We start from the raw sequence: 13,966 nt of genomic DNA, 5'->3' as shown, positions 1-13,966 counted from the left end.
TCGGTTCAGAAACAGCTATAGCTCCCATATATATGTTTTATCCGATTTGGTGTTTAAGCCTCTCACATTCGTAATATGCACTCCACAAGAATGATATTTGGTACCAGATATAAGATACAGCCCAGAAATAGCTGTTTGTAATTTTATCGAAATCGGTTCAGATTTGGATATAACTCCCATATATATCTTCATTCGATTTCGGGTTAATTGTGCACCAAATGGCCGATATAAGTCCAAATGGACTGAATTTTAGTACATCGGACCAAATTCAGCCTAGAAGCAAGTATATCAAATTTAGTGAAAATCGGTTCAGATATAGATATAGCAACCATATATATGTTTCATCCGATTTAGTGATTTTGTCCCATACATTCGTAATATTCACTCTACAACCGTGATATTTGGTACCATGTATTAGATGGAGCACAGGAATAGAAGTTTTAAATGTTATCGAAATCGGTTCAGATTTGGATATAGCTCCCATATATATCTTCATCCGATCACCTGAATTTTCGTACATAAGACCGAATTCAGTCTAGAAGCTAATACGTAAAATTTGGAGAAACCCGGTTCAGAGATAGCTATAGTTCGTAAAATGCACGATAGAATTAGATAGATTTTGATTTTGTACCAAATATCTCATAGAGCTCTGAAATGCCCTGTATAAATCTTTTTACGAGAGCTCTACTAAATATGCATAGTGGTGTAGGGTATCATATAGTCAGCCCCGCCCGACTTTTGAGCTTTCCTTACTGGTTTTACTTGTTTTAGTTAATTTTTTTCAAAACATTTGTTCATAAAATTCATGTTTTTATATTATTTTTAATTAATATTATTTTATATCGAATTCCATCATTTTTGGAACAATGTTTAAAAAATCCAAGCTCCAATTTAAAAAAAATCTCGTTTTTCCCCAAATTTTTTAGATTATTTTACAAAAACCAGGTTTTTGTTTTGTTATTTTTGAAATACGTTATTTTTTCAATTTAAAAAGTTATTTTCCTATTAATCACTTCATTTTTGTAAATATACTTTTTAATAAAAATTTCTAAATAAAATAAAATATTTTCTAACAAACTACAAATACAAATGCACATTTACATATTTATCAAATAAAATCTTATTTTATTTGCTATCTTAATTTTTTTGCAAAATCTACCTTTGGTTATATTTTGATTTTTGAGAAAATTAATTTTATTTCGCTGTAAAAAGAATATAAAAAATAATAAGTTTTTAAGCACTTACGATTTAATTTCACGTTTTTGATTAAATATTTACCATTCGAAACCACCAGAATTCATAGAACTTTTTCCTCACTAAATCACACTCCTTTCAAATCCCAATGTAAAGTAAATCAAGTCTTGCTATCCAAACGGGCTGTGTTGTTTTTATAAAGATCTTTATTTTTAGTTCCTGAACTTGAACTTGCCTTTTTTTCTGCTGCACGTCACCGCCATTGCCTCCAATTAAAGCAAAAGACGAAATCAACACCCTCCCAAAACCATACCACAACAATAACAACAAACACATGTATCTGAGACAAGTACAAACGTTTAATTTCAGTTCATTTCATTTTTTTTTTTTTTAAATTCCAAATCGAATAATTCCATCTTCAATATGCTGATGATGATTAAGCGACGATAACGATTAACATATAAAACTTGAAGATTCGTTGAGTGGAATCAACAGTTGTTCCAAAGACTTTGTGGTGTTTACACAGCATCCCGACGAATTTTAACCGCATCTGCGTTTTTTTATTTTTAATTTTAAAACTTTATTTTAATTTCCGTGACAAAATGAAATTCGCTGTAGTTGTGTGTGTTTTATTCGGAATGTTGGCCTGGAGTGAAGCGGCCATTGCCACAGCCCGCTTCCATAATCCAAGTGAGTGTTTTCTAAATTCAAGGATTTATAGAAGGGAATAAAGGATGCAAAAAAAAAAATACAAAATTAAAGTAAAGAAGTAAAAAAGCTGTAACTTCGGCCGGGCCGAACTATGAATACCCTCCACCGTTTGGAACGAATTTGACAATTCTCAAAAACAATAAAATCCGTTAAAAATTCTGTTAAAATCTTAAAAATACCGAATGTAGCCGTTATATTAGGGTCTATACGACCCTATTTGTCATAAACCATTACAAAGTTCAAATGCGAAACTTGAATAAAAAATTCGGTGAATAAAGTGTGTAAAAACATCAAAATACCGAATATCGGGAGGTACCGCTATATGGTGGCTACACGAAGACGTGGACCTGCACAGACAGTTTTCTGTCAAAGGCTGTATCATCCATTACGAACTTCAAATACGAAATTTGAAACAGTTCCGGTGAATAATGTCCCTGAAATCATCAACATACCTAATATAGAGATCTACCGTTATATGGGGACTATACGAAGACGTGAACCTACTTATGAATTTTTTTCATAGGCTATAGTACCTCTTACGAACTTCAAATACCAAATTTGAAACAGTTTCAGTGAATAATGTTGCTGAAAACACCGAAAAACCGGGTATCGGGAAGTACCGTCATATGAGGGCCATACGAAGACGTGGACCCGCATACGAAATTTTTTCCCATAGCTCGTAGTACCCATTAAGATCTTTCAATACGAAATTTGATACGATTCCGGTAAATAATGTCGCTAAAATCATCAAAATACCGAATATCGGGAGGTATCGTTATATGGGGGCTACACGAAGACGTTGACCTGCACAGACAATTTTCTGTCATAGGCTGTAGTATCCATTACGAACTTCAAATACCAAATTTGAAATAATTCCGGTAAATAATGTCACTGAAATCATGAAAATACCGAATATCGGAAGGTGTCGTTATATGTGGCTACGCGAAGACGTGGACCTGCACGGTCAATTTTCTGTCTTAAGCTGTAGTATCCATTACTAACTTCAAATATCAAATTTGAAACAATTCCGGTGAATAATGCCGCTAAAATCATCAAAATACCGAATATCGGGGGTATCGTTACATGGAGGCTATACCAAAACGTAGACCTACATGGCCCATTTTTAATAGCAAAAGTCCTGCAGACATAATATGCATTTGAGTAAAATTTTATCAATCTACTTCAATTCGTTCGGAAGCTAGAGTGATTTCCACAGACGAACAAACGGACGGACATCGGTAGATTGTCTTAGAATTTTGCACTGATTCAGAATATAAAAACTTTTTAGGGTCTATTATGAATATTTCCAGAAGTTACAAACGAAATGACAAAGCTAATATATCCTTCATAGAATTGTAGAGGATAGAAAAATGGCAAAATTCTTTAAAATACCATGTTGAGGGTCTGCTGGTAAGATATTCTGATTATTCCTGTTCCTGGGATTGTCATCATCGACCCCATTATAGGAATTACTGTGAGACGAAACCAGAGTCCCCACCATCATCTATCATCACTAATCAGAGAATCTGGCTATTTCCTACACTTCTTTTTTAACACAAGATTTAGCTTGTAGATTACAAGGCTTCTCATGCGTTACAGGATTAAACAATTAAAATTTGTGATGCAGAGAAATGGTAAATGCCAGCGATTTAAAAGAGTTGAAGCCACTTTATAATTTTTATATCCCAAAATATTTTCATATCTCAACTCAATGTCTTCGATTTTTTTTACTAAATATTTGTTTCCAATCGAAACCTAACGAATTAACTCATATTTCCTTTGCAGCATATCCTGGTAAATGTACAATTGATTCAAACACGATTTTATCGCCTGGTCAAAAGGGTAAAGCCCCCAACAATCCATGTGCGGGAGTAACATGTATGGATAATAGCTATGTGGAATTCAGAACGTAAGTTTAAAAAAAAAATAAATTAAATTCAGAAACATTCACCAGTAACTTCTTCTTTCACAGATGTCCCGCTGTGCCCCCACCAAAAGGTTGTAAATTGCGCGATTTTGTCAACGTAAATCGCAGCTACCCCGAATGTTGCGAACGTACATATGATTGTACCAAACACATTTAAATGGACTAAGGAAATAACTAATGAAATTAGCAAAATAACAATAATCATTAAAAATAAGCTAATCTTCTCAATCTAAAAATACAACAACAACAAAACAACGAAAAATACAAGTGGTTGTTGAACCCACAGTTTTGTGCAATGAAACTAAAACATGAGGGTGTGTCATGTCCACAGTCAGTTAACAATTTATGTTTAGTATAACTCCATCACTCACAGATTCATCCACACCTTCGCATCATCATTCATCAGCATGTAATCATAAATTCATAATTTGATGACGAAGATTAGCGGTTTTATGTGTTTCATTATTTTTTGCCTCCCATATAGGAAGCTGTTATTTTTTTAAATTGTTAAACGATTGTATTCTGTTTGTTTCTTTAATGTCATTATTATTTTTTCATTATAAAAAGTATGTACGTAATTTATTTCATCTAGATTTTTTCATTTGTAAACAAAGAATAAATAATCACATAAAAAAAAAACTACCAAAAAAACGTGTTTCTTTTGTTTTGTTTCGTTGCATTCCAAAAAATACTTTTGATAATTCACAGTTCACATGTAACGTGATTCGTTCGGCTAGTCTGTGATCCAATTAACAAGAAGTTATTAATTAAATAAATCTTTGGGAAATTGTGACTCGAATTGCACATTGAAATTGGAATGTTGGGAATTTGTTTCTTCCTGCTGCAGAAGGGCCTCTATAAAGTCTCTGAAAAAAAGAGGAAAATATTATTAACAATAAGTATTTTTGGAAATAGACATATATAGGTTATTAAAATACAAAAAGGCCCTAAAAACCCACACATACAGGGCGAGATATAAAAACTGCAACATTTTAGACCCCACAAAGTATATATATTCTTGATTTTTTTTTTTTTGTCATAGAAGTTATTTTAAAAATGTTTTCTGGGGAGAATATCCCAGACAAAAAATAAGGAAACTGATGAGGATTGGTGGCTCTTTCCGAAACCTAGGTATTCCCTGCCTTACCCCCTGGTAAACATTATCATCGTTCTCCACTAATAAACAAACGTTGTTTTTATAGAAACAACAATAAAGGGATTAAGCCTGACCATTTTGCAACAACAAAATACTATGGTATCCCAAACAAACAAGCCAACACTGTTCTATTCTTGATCAGCATAAAATTCTATGTCGATTTAGCAATGTCCGTCCATCTATCCGTCTGTGGAAATCACTTTAGCTTCCTAACAAAATTAATTAGGTTGATAAAATTTTACTCAAATGTGTATTATGTCTGTAGGACTTTTGGTATTGAAAATGGGCCATGTAGGTCCACGTCTTCGTCCACCCGATTCCACCCGATATTCGGTATTTGGATGAATTTAGCGACATTATTTACCGGAACTATTTCAAATTTGGTATTTGAATTTCGTAATGAATGCTACAGCCTATGGCAGAAAATTGTCGGTGCAGGTCCACGTCTTCGAATAGCCCCATTTAACGGTGCCCCCCGATATTCGGTGTTTTGGTGATTTTAGCGACATTATTTACCGGAACTATTTCAAATTTGGTATATGAAATTCGTAATGGACACTACATACTAAGACAGAAATTGAGCCATGCAGGTCCACGTCTTCGTATAGCCCCCAAATAACGATACCCCCGATATTCGGTATTTTGATGATTTTAGCGACATTATTTACCGGAACTATTTCAAATTTAGTATTTGAATTTAATAATGAATGCTACAGCCTATGGCAGAAAATTGTCGGTGCAGGTCCACGTCTTCGAATAGCACCCATCTAATGGCACCCCCGATGTTCGGTATTTTGATGATTTTAGCGACATTATTTACGGGAATTGTTTCAAATTTCACATTTGAAGTTCGTAATGAATACTACAGCCCATGACAGAAAATTGTGTGTGCAGGTCCACGTATCTCCCTATATTCGGTATTTTGATGATTTTAGCTACATTATAAACAGATTTTTTTTCCAGTTTCGCATTTGTATATTGTAATAGCTTGTGACACAAGTTGCCTATGCAGATCCACGTCGTCGTATAGACACTAATATACGGCTACATTCGGTATTTTTAAGATTTTAACAGAACGGATTTAATTTTTTTTAAATTTGTACCAAATGCTGGAGGGTATTCAAAGTTCGACCCGGTCGAACTTACATCTTTTTTACTTGTTTTAAATTTTATTATATGAAAGCAACAAGTCGGAAAAAGCATCAAATTTTAGAATATGTTTAAATTTGTTCGAATTGGTCACCTTTGGCACGAATTATGCCCAATGAAACGGCCAATGAAACCGTCACACGCTGCCCGAATGTTGCTCTGCGGTATTTTGGTCCACTTCCGACGAAGCGCTTGCTTGAGGTGATCGACACTTTGGCATTTTTTAGGGCCAACCTTGTTTTCCAAAATACTCCAGACACAATAGTCCAACGGATTGGTAAACGGAGATTTTGGTAGCCATTTTGCGCTGGAAATGAAGCGAGAAATGAAAAAATGAAGCGGAAAAAATGTACACCTTCGGTTGGCCACCAGAACTCAAGCGCCGGCCATGGTGATGGTGTGGGCCGCAATAATAGCCGATAAATATCGAATATTATCGCGAAAATATTCTGGAGCGTGTGTTAAAGCCTTGGGCACGCAAACATTTTGCCCGCAGGCCTTGGACATTCCAACAGGACTCAGCACCATCGCACTCAGCACGCGCCACCCAAGAATGGTTACAAAATGAGGTTTCTCGCTTCAATTCTAGCGCACTATGGCTACCAAAATCTCCGGATACCAATCCGTTGGACTATTGTGTCTGGCGTATTTTGGAAAGCAAGGTTGGAACTAAAAAATACCAAAGTGTTTCGCCGGGAATGGGCCAAAAAACCGCAGAGCAACATTCGGGCAGCGTATGAGGGTTTCATTGGCCGTCTGAAGCCCATAATTCGTGCCAAAGGTGAAAAATTCCAACAAATCTAAACTTGTTCTAAAATGTTATGCTATTTCCGACATTTTTTGCTTTCATTCAATAAAATTTAAAAAAATGAAAATTATGGCGTTTGACTTTGTTGCAGTTTTTTTTTTCTCACCCTGTATAGGGGATATATGATATCGTGAACCTATATAGACAATTCCCTTCCAGGGGTAATGTATTCACAAGAAGTGAGGATTTTAAGACAATTCCATTAAAAAATGGGGGCTATACGATATCGTGGAGCTATAAAGACAATTCTCTTCGAGGGGATAAAGTACTTACAAGTATATTTTTTGAGAATTTTCAGATAATTCCATTGAAAAATGTTGCTAAAATTATCAAAAGCCGAATGAAGGGGGATGCCGTTATATGGAGGCTATATGATATCGTGAACCTACGTAGATAATTGTCTTCCAGGGGATAAAGTACTCACAATGAACTCCTTCTGTTGATATTTAGACAATTCCGTTGAAAAATGTGGCAAAAATCATCAAAATACCGAATATCGAGAGGTACCGTTATATGGGGGATACACGATATAGTGGACCTATATAGACAATTCTCTTTCAGGGGGTAAAGTGCTCATTAAGAACTCCTTGTGTAGAATTTCAGACAATGCCATTGAAAAATGTGGCTAAAATCATCAAAATACCGAATATAGGGGGGTACCGTTATATGGGGGCTATACGATATCGTGGGCCGATATGGCCCATTTTCGAACTTGACGTGACTGCAGACAAAAGACAGATCTGTGCAATATTCTAGCTTCCTATTTTAATATATTTTGATTGTAGCGTGATTACAACAGACGACCAGGCTAAATCGTCTTAGAATTTTACGCTGATCAAGAATATATATACCTTGTTGGGTCTTAAAATATTATTTCGATAAGTTATAAACGGAATGACGAACTTAATAAACCCACCATACAATGTATGGAGGAGGGTATAAAAAAATAAATTATACTTACTCTTCCTCGGCCAAAGTAATGTTAACTCGCCCTGTTGTTATTTCCGTTGGACGTATGGAACCAAAGAAATCAGTAATAGGAACTTTATTTGGATCGCGTCGGTACAAATCCTTGCGCACGCCCACGGTGGAAATGCATAAACGCTTGGGGCAGACTTTCAACTATGGAAGACATAGTTAACTACTTATCATTTGGATAAAATATCTTTAAACTTACAAATTCACCCATGGTTTTGTCACTGTTAGGTTGGACTTTCTCCAAAAATTCCAAAGCATAGTATGTATAACGATCAATCATATACACACCAATAGACGAGTCAACGTGGTGCTGAGAAAAAAAGAGAGAACGAAAAACGTGCATAGATTAGCCAGAACGTATTTTAAAATAAATACAAATTTAGTATTGTAATTTATCCTGAATTCTGTGTGGATTTCTGTGGAAATTTAGTTTCTATTCTAACAAATTTTAAAGAACAATATTTCAATGATATATTTATTAGTTACCGATAATGAATCTTCTCCCACCAAACTGCTGGCAACAGCTAATATATTGGGTGAAGTGAATTTCTCATACAACGATGCAGCTTGACATGTATCCACCATTAAGAACAGTTCATTATATCTAAAAAAAATATTCAGATTTATATTAGTCATCTTAAATTGTTTTTCGAACTGATATCATTTTAAATAGACCTACCTCTTCTTCTCCCACATTTGCTCAACAGCATCAGCCAATTCCTGACTAGTAATCTCTTCCGAATCTTGGAATTTCAGGAAACCATCACCACCATGGCCTGTCAAATAAATTAAAACATTACTACCAGCATCGGTTAGCAATTTCTTTGAACGAGCTGTGCCGTTTTGCGTTCTCCCCGTCAGCAGACGTACAAAATTCTCCACTGTGACTTCATAACCACGATAATCAACCTCGACATCATCACCGTAAACGTTAATATGTTGATTGGCATTATTGTAAACCTGACCAGGTCTTGGATTACGAGGATTACACGCCATATCATCGGCAATCATTAGAATAATTTGAGAATCGGGTATGCCCAAACGTTTTACCGAACGATAAATAGACAAAACATTGGCGACATGGCGATAGTTAAACCAGAAGCGGGAGGCATCAACCAGAACAGCCCAGTTGTTGGTGTGGGTTGATCTTTGTACCGCATCGATATATTGATTAAGTTGATTGGATGGCTGTAAAAGGAAAAAAATGTCACATTATTTAAAAAAATCATTGATTTATTATCTTACCTCTTGGCCTACACCTAGCGAGACATTTAACGCCAATAATACTGCAAATATAAAAAGCTTTCCCATCTTTAGGCCGCTGAAAATGACTTGTCTGGGACCCTTATACTGTAAGAGAAAATGAAAATGCGTGGAGTTGTTAGTAAATTATCAGAAATATAATTTATAAAATCAGGTTAAGTTTTTTCTGTCTAATCTTTTTTGGAGAAGTAGATATTAAAATATATCACCGCAGTCTGCAGTACGAGTTGAGTGTGGGCTTGTGATTTTATTGGTGTCTAGACAACGTAAAAGGATTATTTTTTTGTTATTATCAGCCAAAGCGTTACCCGGCCTTTAATGTAATTGCCATTTTAGACAGTAATCTGCAATCAAATCCTTCGAATTAAAAATTATTCCAGGAAAGTTTATATACCTCTGATATCTTCTCCACACACAACTCACAACAACAAAACCAGCCCTTGTGAAGAGGAAAAGGACGTATGTAGATAGACTGGTCGATAAATATCTAGAATCAAAACAAAACGAGCAATTGGGGAAAATAAATAGGGTTCTATAAATTGGAAACAGAAGATGAAAGGTTTATAGAAGTCGACTGTTTAGAGCATTCACACTGAGGTGATACCATTATCTTCTATTAAGTTAGGAATTTTTAGGTCGACTTTGAATAGTTGAAAACATATTGCGAATAAAAATACTTGTCTACAACGAAAATGCAATAAATAAATGATTGGTGTCAAGTTTTAGTCTACCATTTGCCCCTTCGAAGTTCAAGTATAAATATATTAAAACTTAGCCCAAAATCTAATTAAATGTATTAATTTTTAACTAACAAGGTGGTGGTAAATGTTATCCCCACTTCACATTTTATTGAAATTCTCTTCTATATTGCGATGAATAAATGTAACTGTTTTGTTTAAATGAAATGATCTTTTTTTTGTTATTTAAAATATTAAAAGCTTACTCTAATAAAAACAAATAATTATCAAAAAATATTTTTAAAATTAAAAGGGATAAAATTTCATCAAATAAGTTCCAAATTGTCACCTTGACAGTTAAAGGTTTAAATGCCAGCTAATTTCGATAAACTCAATGATTTCATTAAAATTACCCTTTCATTAAGAGGGTTAACGGAAACCGCATGGAATGCTTTGAAATAATTTTGAAAATTCTTTTGAGTCCGCAAAATTTGTATAAAGTTCACATATAATAAAAGAATACTTTTCAAACATTAAGGTTGATTTAGACTATACTCCTGAAAATTACCCATTTAATTTATATTTTTATACCCTAAACCGAACTATAGTTTGTCATTCCGTTTGTAACACCTCCACCTTGTCTGTGCAGTTCCACGTCTTCGTATAGCCCCCATATAACGGTACGTCCCGATATTCGGTATTTAGATGATTTTAGCGACATTATTCACCAGAATTGTTTCAAATTTAGTGTTTGTAGTTCGTAATGGATACTACAGCCTATGACAGAAAATTGTCCGTGCAGTTCCACGCTATTTTGATAATTTTAGAGACATTATAAACAGAATATTTTTTCAAGTTTCGCATTTGAGTATTGCTTTTGACTCTTTGGCTTCAGGTCCACGTCCGTTTGGTATTTTTAATATTTTAAAATAATTTTAACGGATTTTATTTTTTTGAAAATTGCAAAATTTACTCCAAATGGTGGAGGGTATTCAAAGATCTACAATATATAGTTCCAAACCCCTCAAAAAACTTCAAGTGTTGTAAATTTTATCAATTTTTCATGAAAAAATTGAGTTTTAGAAGTATCGTCGTATGGGATAACAAATAGTATCATAATGTATGTACAGGGTGAGATAAAAAAACTGCAACAAAGTCAAATGCCATAGTTTTTATTTTTTTTTTTTTTTAATTTCATTGAATGAAAGCAAAAAATGTCGGAAATAGAATCAAATTTTAAAATAAGTTAAGATTTGTTCGAATTGGTCACCTTTGGCACGAATTATGGCCTTTAAACTGCCAATGAAAACGTCACACGCTACCCGAATGTTGCTCTGCAGTATTTTGGCCCATTCCCGGCGAAGCGCATGCTTGAGGTGATCGACACTTTGGTATTTTTTAGTGCCAACCTTGCTTTCCAAAATATTTTAGACACAATAGTCCAACAGATTGGTATCCGGAGATTTTGGTGGGCATTGTGCGCTGGAAATGAAGCGGGGAAATTCATTTTGTAACCATTCTTGGGATCGTGCGTGCTGAGTGCGATGGTGCTGAGTCCTGTTGGAATGTCCAAGGTCTGCTGCCAAAATGTTTGCGTGCCCAAGGCTTTAATATACCCCCCAAAATATTTTCTCGATAATATTCGGCATTTATTCTGATGCCACGGTCGATTAATACAAGCGCAGATCGACCATCGGCGGTTATGGCGGCCCATAACATCGGAGAAAACCAAATTCGGCAGTTTACCAAGCTAAGCCAAGCGAAGCAACTCTTTAGCTCTTTTGAGTCTATTTTCTTTCTGTTGCCGTGTAATTTCTTGCACTTTTTGGAATTTCAATGGCTTTACCCCGATCTCATTTTTTAATATTTGCCGAATGGAATATTCCGTTATGTTCAGCTCACGAACCATTTTTCGGCCACTGCGACGCGGGATGTTGCTGTTTTCTTCCGTCCACTTCCTAGATGTCGGGCTACATTACCAGTATCACGGTAACGAGCGACGGCACGAGACACAAAAGATTTATTCACTTTTAAATGCTGGAGTGCTCTAACGATAGCCACTTGTGGTTTTCCAGCCAAATATAAAGAAATCACACTTGAATTCCAACACGAATAACTTTTGGACTTCTGGAAAATTCTCACCAAAATGCTTTTGTACGCTTGTAAACAATATAATGAGCTGCCACTGGAATCATTTTATAAGCTGTCGGACGAGTGGATTAGGAATGACAGCAGTCTGAAATTGGTTACAATTTTTTAATCTCACCCTGTATATGCAATGGATATACTTTTACTGTCTATCTCTTTGTAAAATAATAAGCAAATTTTTAAAATGTGTATATTACAAAATATAAATTGTTTTCTTTATTATAATTTAAATATATAGAGAATAGTTCTGCAGAACTAATGGTTGTAAATATTTCTAATAAAACGAACGAATGAATAAAAAAACATGAAAGAAAAACTACGAAAGATACAAAGAAATTGTAAATAAAATGTGGAGGAATTTGTACTATGAAGAAAGGTACTTAATGCTAAAAATTGTGGCGTTTTCGTATGTCGGTGTCGAAATTAAATGTGTATGAAAACCGATGTAGAAAGGCTCCGGCTTCGAATACAGACTACAGCTGTGATGTATGGGGTTTTAATGTTGTAATGTTAAAACCTGGCTTATGAGTCTGTACCTGGCGCATGTCACGTAACAAGATACTTGAACTGATGACGTGCAAGATGTTGGTATCCTGGTGTAGGAGTGGAATTAAATAATATATGAGAACTCCATTTCATGACTGTGGATTGGTAGCTATAGTTCAATTTTGTAGATGGATCTAAACTTGCGTAAAACAATCGATCGGTACTTTTAAAACAATCGATCGGTACGATTTCTATGCTGTCTGTTGGCTGTGAGGTATCAGAAGGGCATAAGTTAAACAGTTCCGGAAATATCACCTATTGACACAGATGCTATGGACCTGTACTTGCATTGCATTATTAAGTCGATTCGACAGGCTTTATGGTCTTAATCTCAGCTCATCAAGCTTGTTAATTTCAAGGATTTTATTGAGAACCCCATTTCATGACTGTGAATTGGAGGCTCTAGTTCAATTTTGTAGATGGATCTAAACTTGCATAGAACAATCAATCGGTACTTTACGATTTCTATGCTGTTTGCTGGCTGTGAGGTATCAGAAGGGCGTAAGTTAAACAGTTCCGGAAATATCACCTATTGACACAGCTGCTATGGACCTACACTTGCATTGCATTATTAAGTCGTTTCGACAGGCTTTATGGTCTTAATCATAAAGAGAATCATTAATTCATCTCAGCTCGTCAAACTTGTTAATTTCAAGGAGTTTTTTTAAAATTCCATTTCATGACTGTGAATTGGTGGCTCTAGTCCGATTTTGTAGATGGATCTAAACTTGCATAGAACAATCAATCGGTACTTTACGATTTCTATGCTGTTTGCTGGCTGTGAGGTATCAGAAGGGCGTAAGTTAAACAGTTCCGGAAATATCACCTATTGTCACAGCTTCTATGGACCTATACTTGGCATTGCATTATTAAGTCGATTCGACAGGCTTTATGGGCTTAATCATAAAGAGAAGCATTAATTCATCTCAGCTCGTCAAGCTTGTTAATTTCAAGGAGTTTTTTTTTTCGAAATATCTCCATCTTCAATCGGCTAACAAAAGGCATGGAGAGGCACCTTCATACAGGTTTTTTACACTTTCGCAGAACCAAAAAAATGACTTAAGAAACTTTTGGAATGGACGGAATATTCGTTGTTTGAAATATCACATAAAATGTTATTTTTAAGTTCGCGATCGTTCGTTTGCTCCAGTGCATTTCTGAGACTTGGGAAATTCAAATGTTATCTTCCTGCTGTCCTTCTTCAAAACAGACTTACATAGATGCCATATATTTCACCACTATGACAAACGATAAGCCTTTACAATATCGAAAATGATCCACAATTAAACTTGCTGTACAATTTTTGGGGATTCGTTGCTTTTTGTTTTGGGAAGTATGGGGAAAGTTCCAATAACTACGGTTAATACTTTCATGTTTTTTTTTTTTGGGTTACTCGATTATTTTCTTGG

At 35.0% G+C, this 13,966-nt stretch overlaps 2 protein-coding genes across 4 annotated transcripts; one reads left to right on the top strand and one right to left on the bottom strand.

The window, feature by feature from the left end:
- Positions 1-1,673: 1,673 nt before the first annotated feature.
- On the top strand, positions 1,674-4,172 carry LOC101889526 (uncharacterized). The gene is made up of 3 exons (XM_005180704.4): positions 1,674-1,884; positions 3,691-3,814; positions 3,878-4,172. The coding sequence occupies exons 1-3, from the start codon at positions 1,797-1,799 to the stop codon at positions 3,987-3,989; spliced, it is 324 nt and encodes a 107-aa protein (XP_005180761.1). The 5' UTR covers positions 1,674-1,796; the 3' UTR covers positions 3,990-4,172.
- Positions 4,173-4,310: 138 nt separating this feature from the next.
- On the bottom strand, positions 4,311-9,720 carry LOC101889353 (putative GPI-anchor transamidase). 3 transcript variants are annotated; one of them, XM_059118640.1, is made up of 7 exons: positions 9,610-9,720; positions 9,169-9,273; positions 8,603-9,111; positions 8,410-8,527; positions 8,123-8,233; positions 7,907-8,067; positions 4,311-4,698 (listed from the first exon to the last, which is right to left on the bottom strand). In XM_059118640.1, the coding sequence occupies exons 2-7, from the start codon at positions 9,232-9,234 to the stop codon at positions 4,596-4,598; spliced, it is 1,068 nt and encodes a 355-aa protein (XP_058974623.1). In that variant the 5' UTR covers positions 9,235-9,273; positions 9,610-9,720; the 3' UTR covers positions 4,311-4,595. The 3 variants fall into 3 exon arrangements, with proteins under 3 accessions (XP_058974623.1, XP_019891335.1, XP_005180760.1); XM_020035776.2 differs by lacking the exon at positions 9,610-9,720 and adding an exon at positions 9,396-9,416; XM_005180703.4 differs by having other exon boundaries at positions 4,445-4,698; positions 9,581-9,684.
- Between the last annotated feature and the right edge of the window lie 4,246 nt (positions 9,721-13,966).

Source organism: Musca domestica, unplaced genomic scaffold (assembly GCF_030504385.1).
Source record: "Musca domestica strain aabys unplaced genomic scaffold, Musca_domestica.polishedcontigs.V.1.1 13, whole genome shotgun sequence".
NCBI classification, from domain to species: Eukaryota; Metazoa; Arthropoda; class Insecta; order Diptera; family Muscidae; genus Musca; species Musca domestica.
Note: the sequence above shows the minus strand (reverse complement) of the source record. Positions and strands in the feature narration are given on the sequence as shown.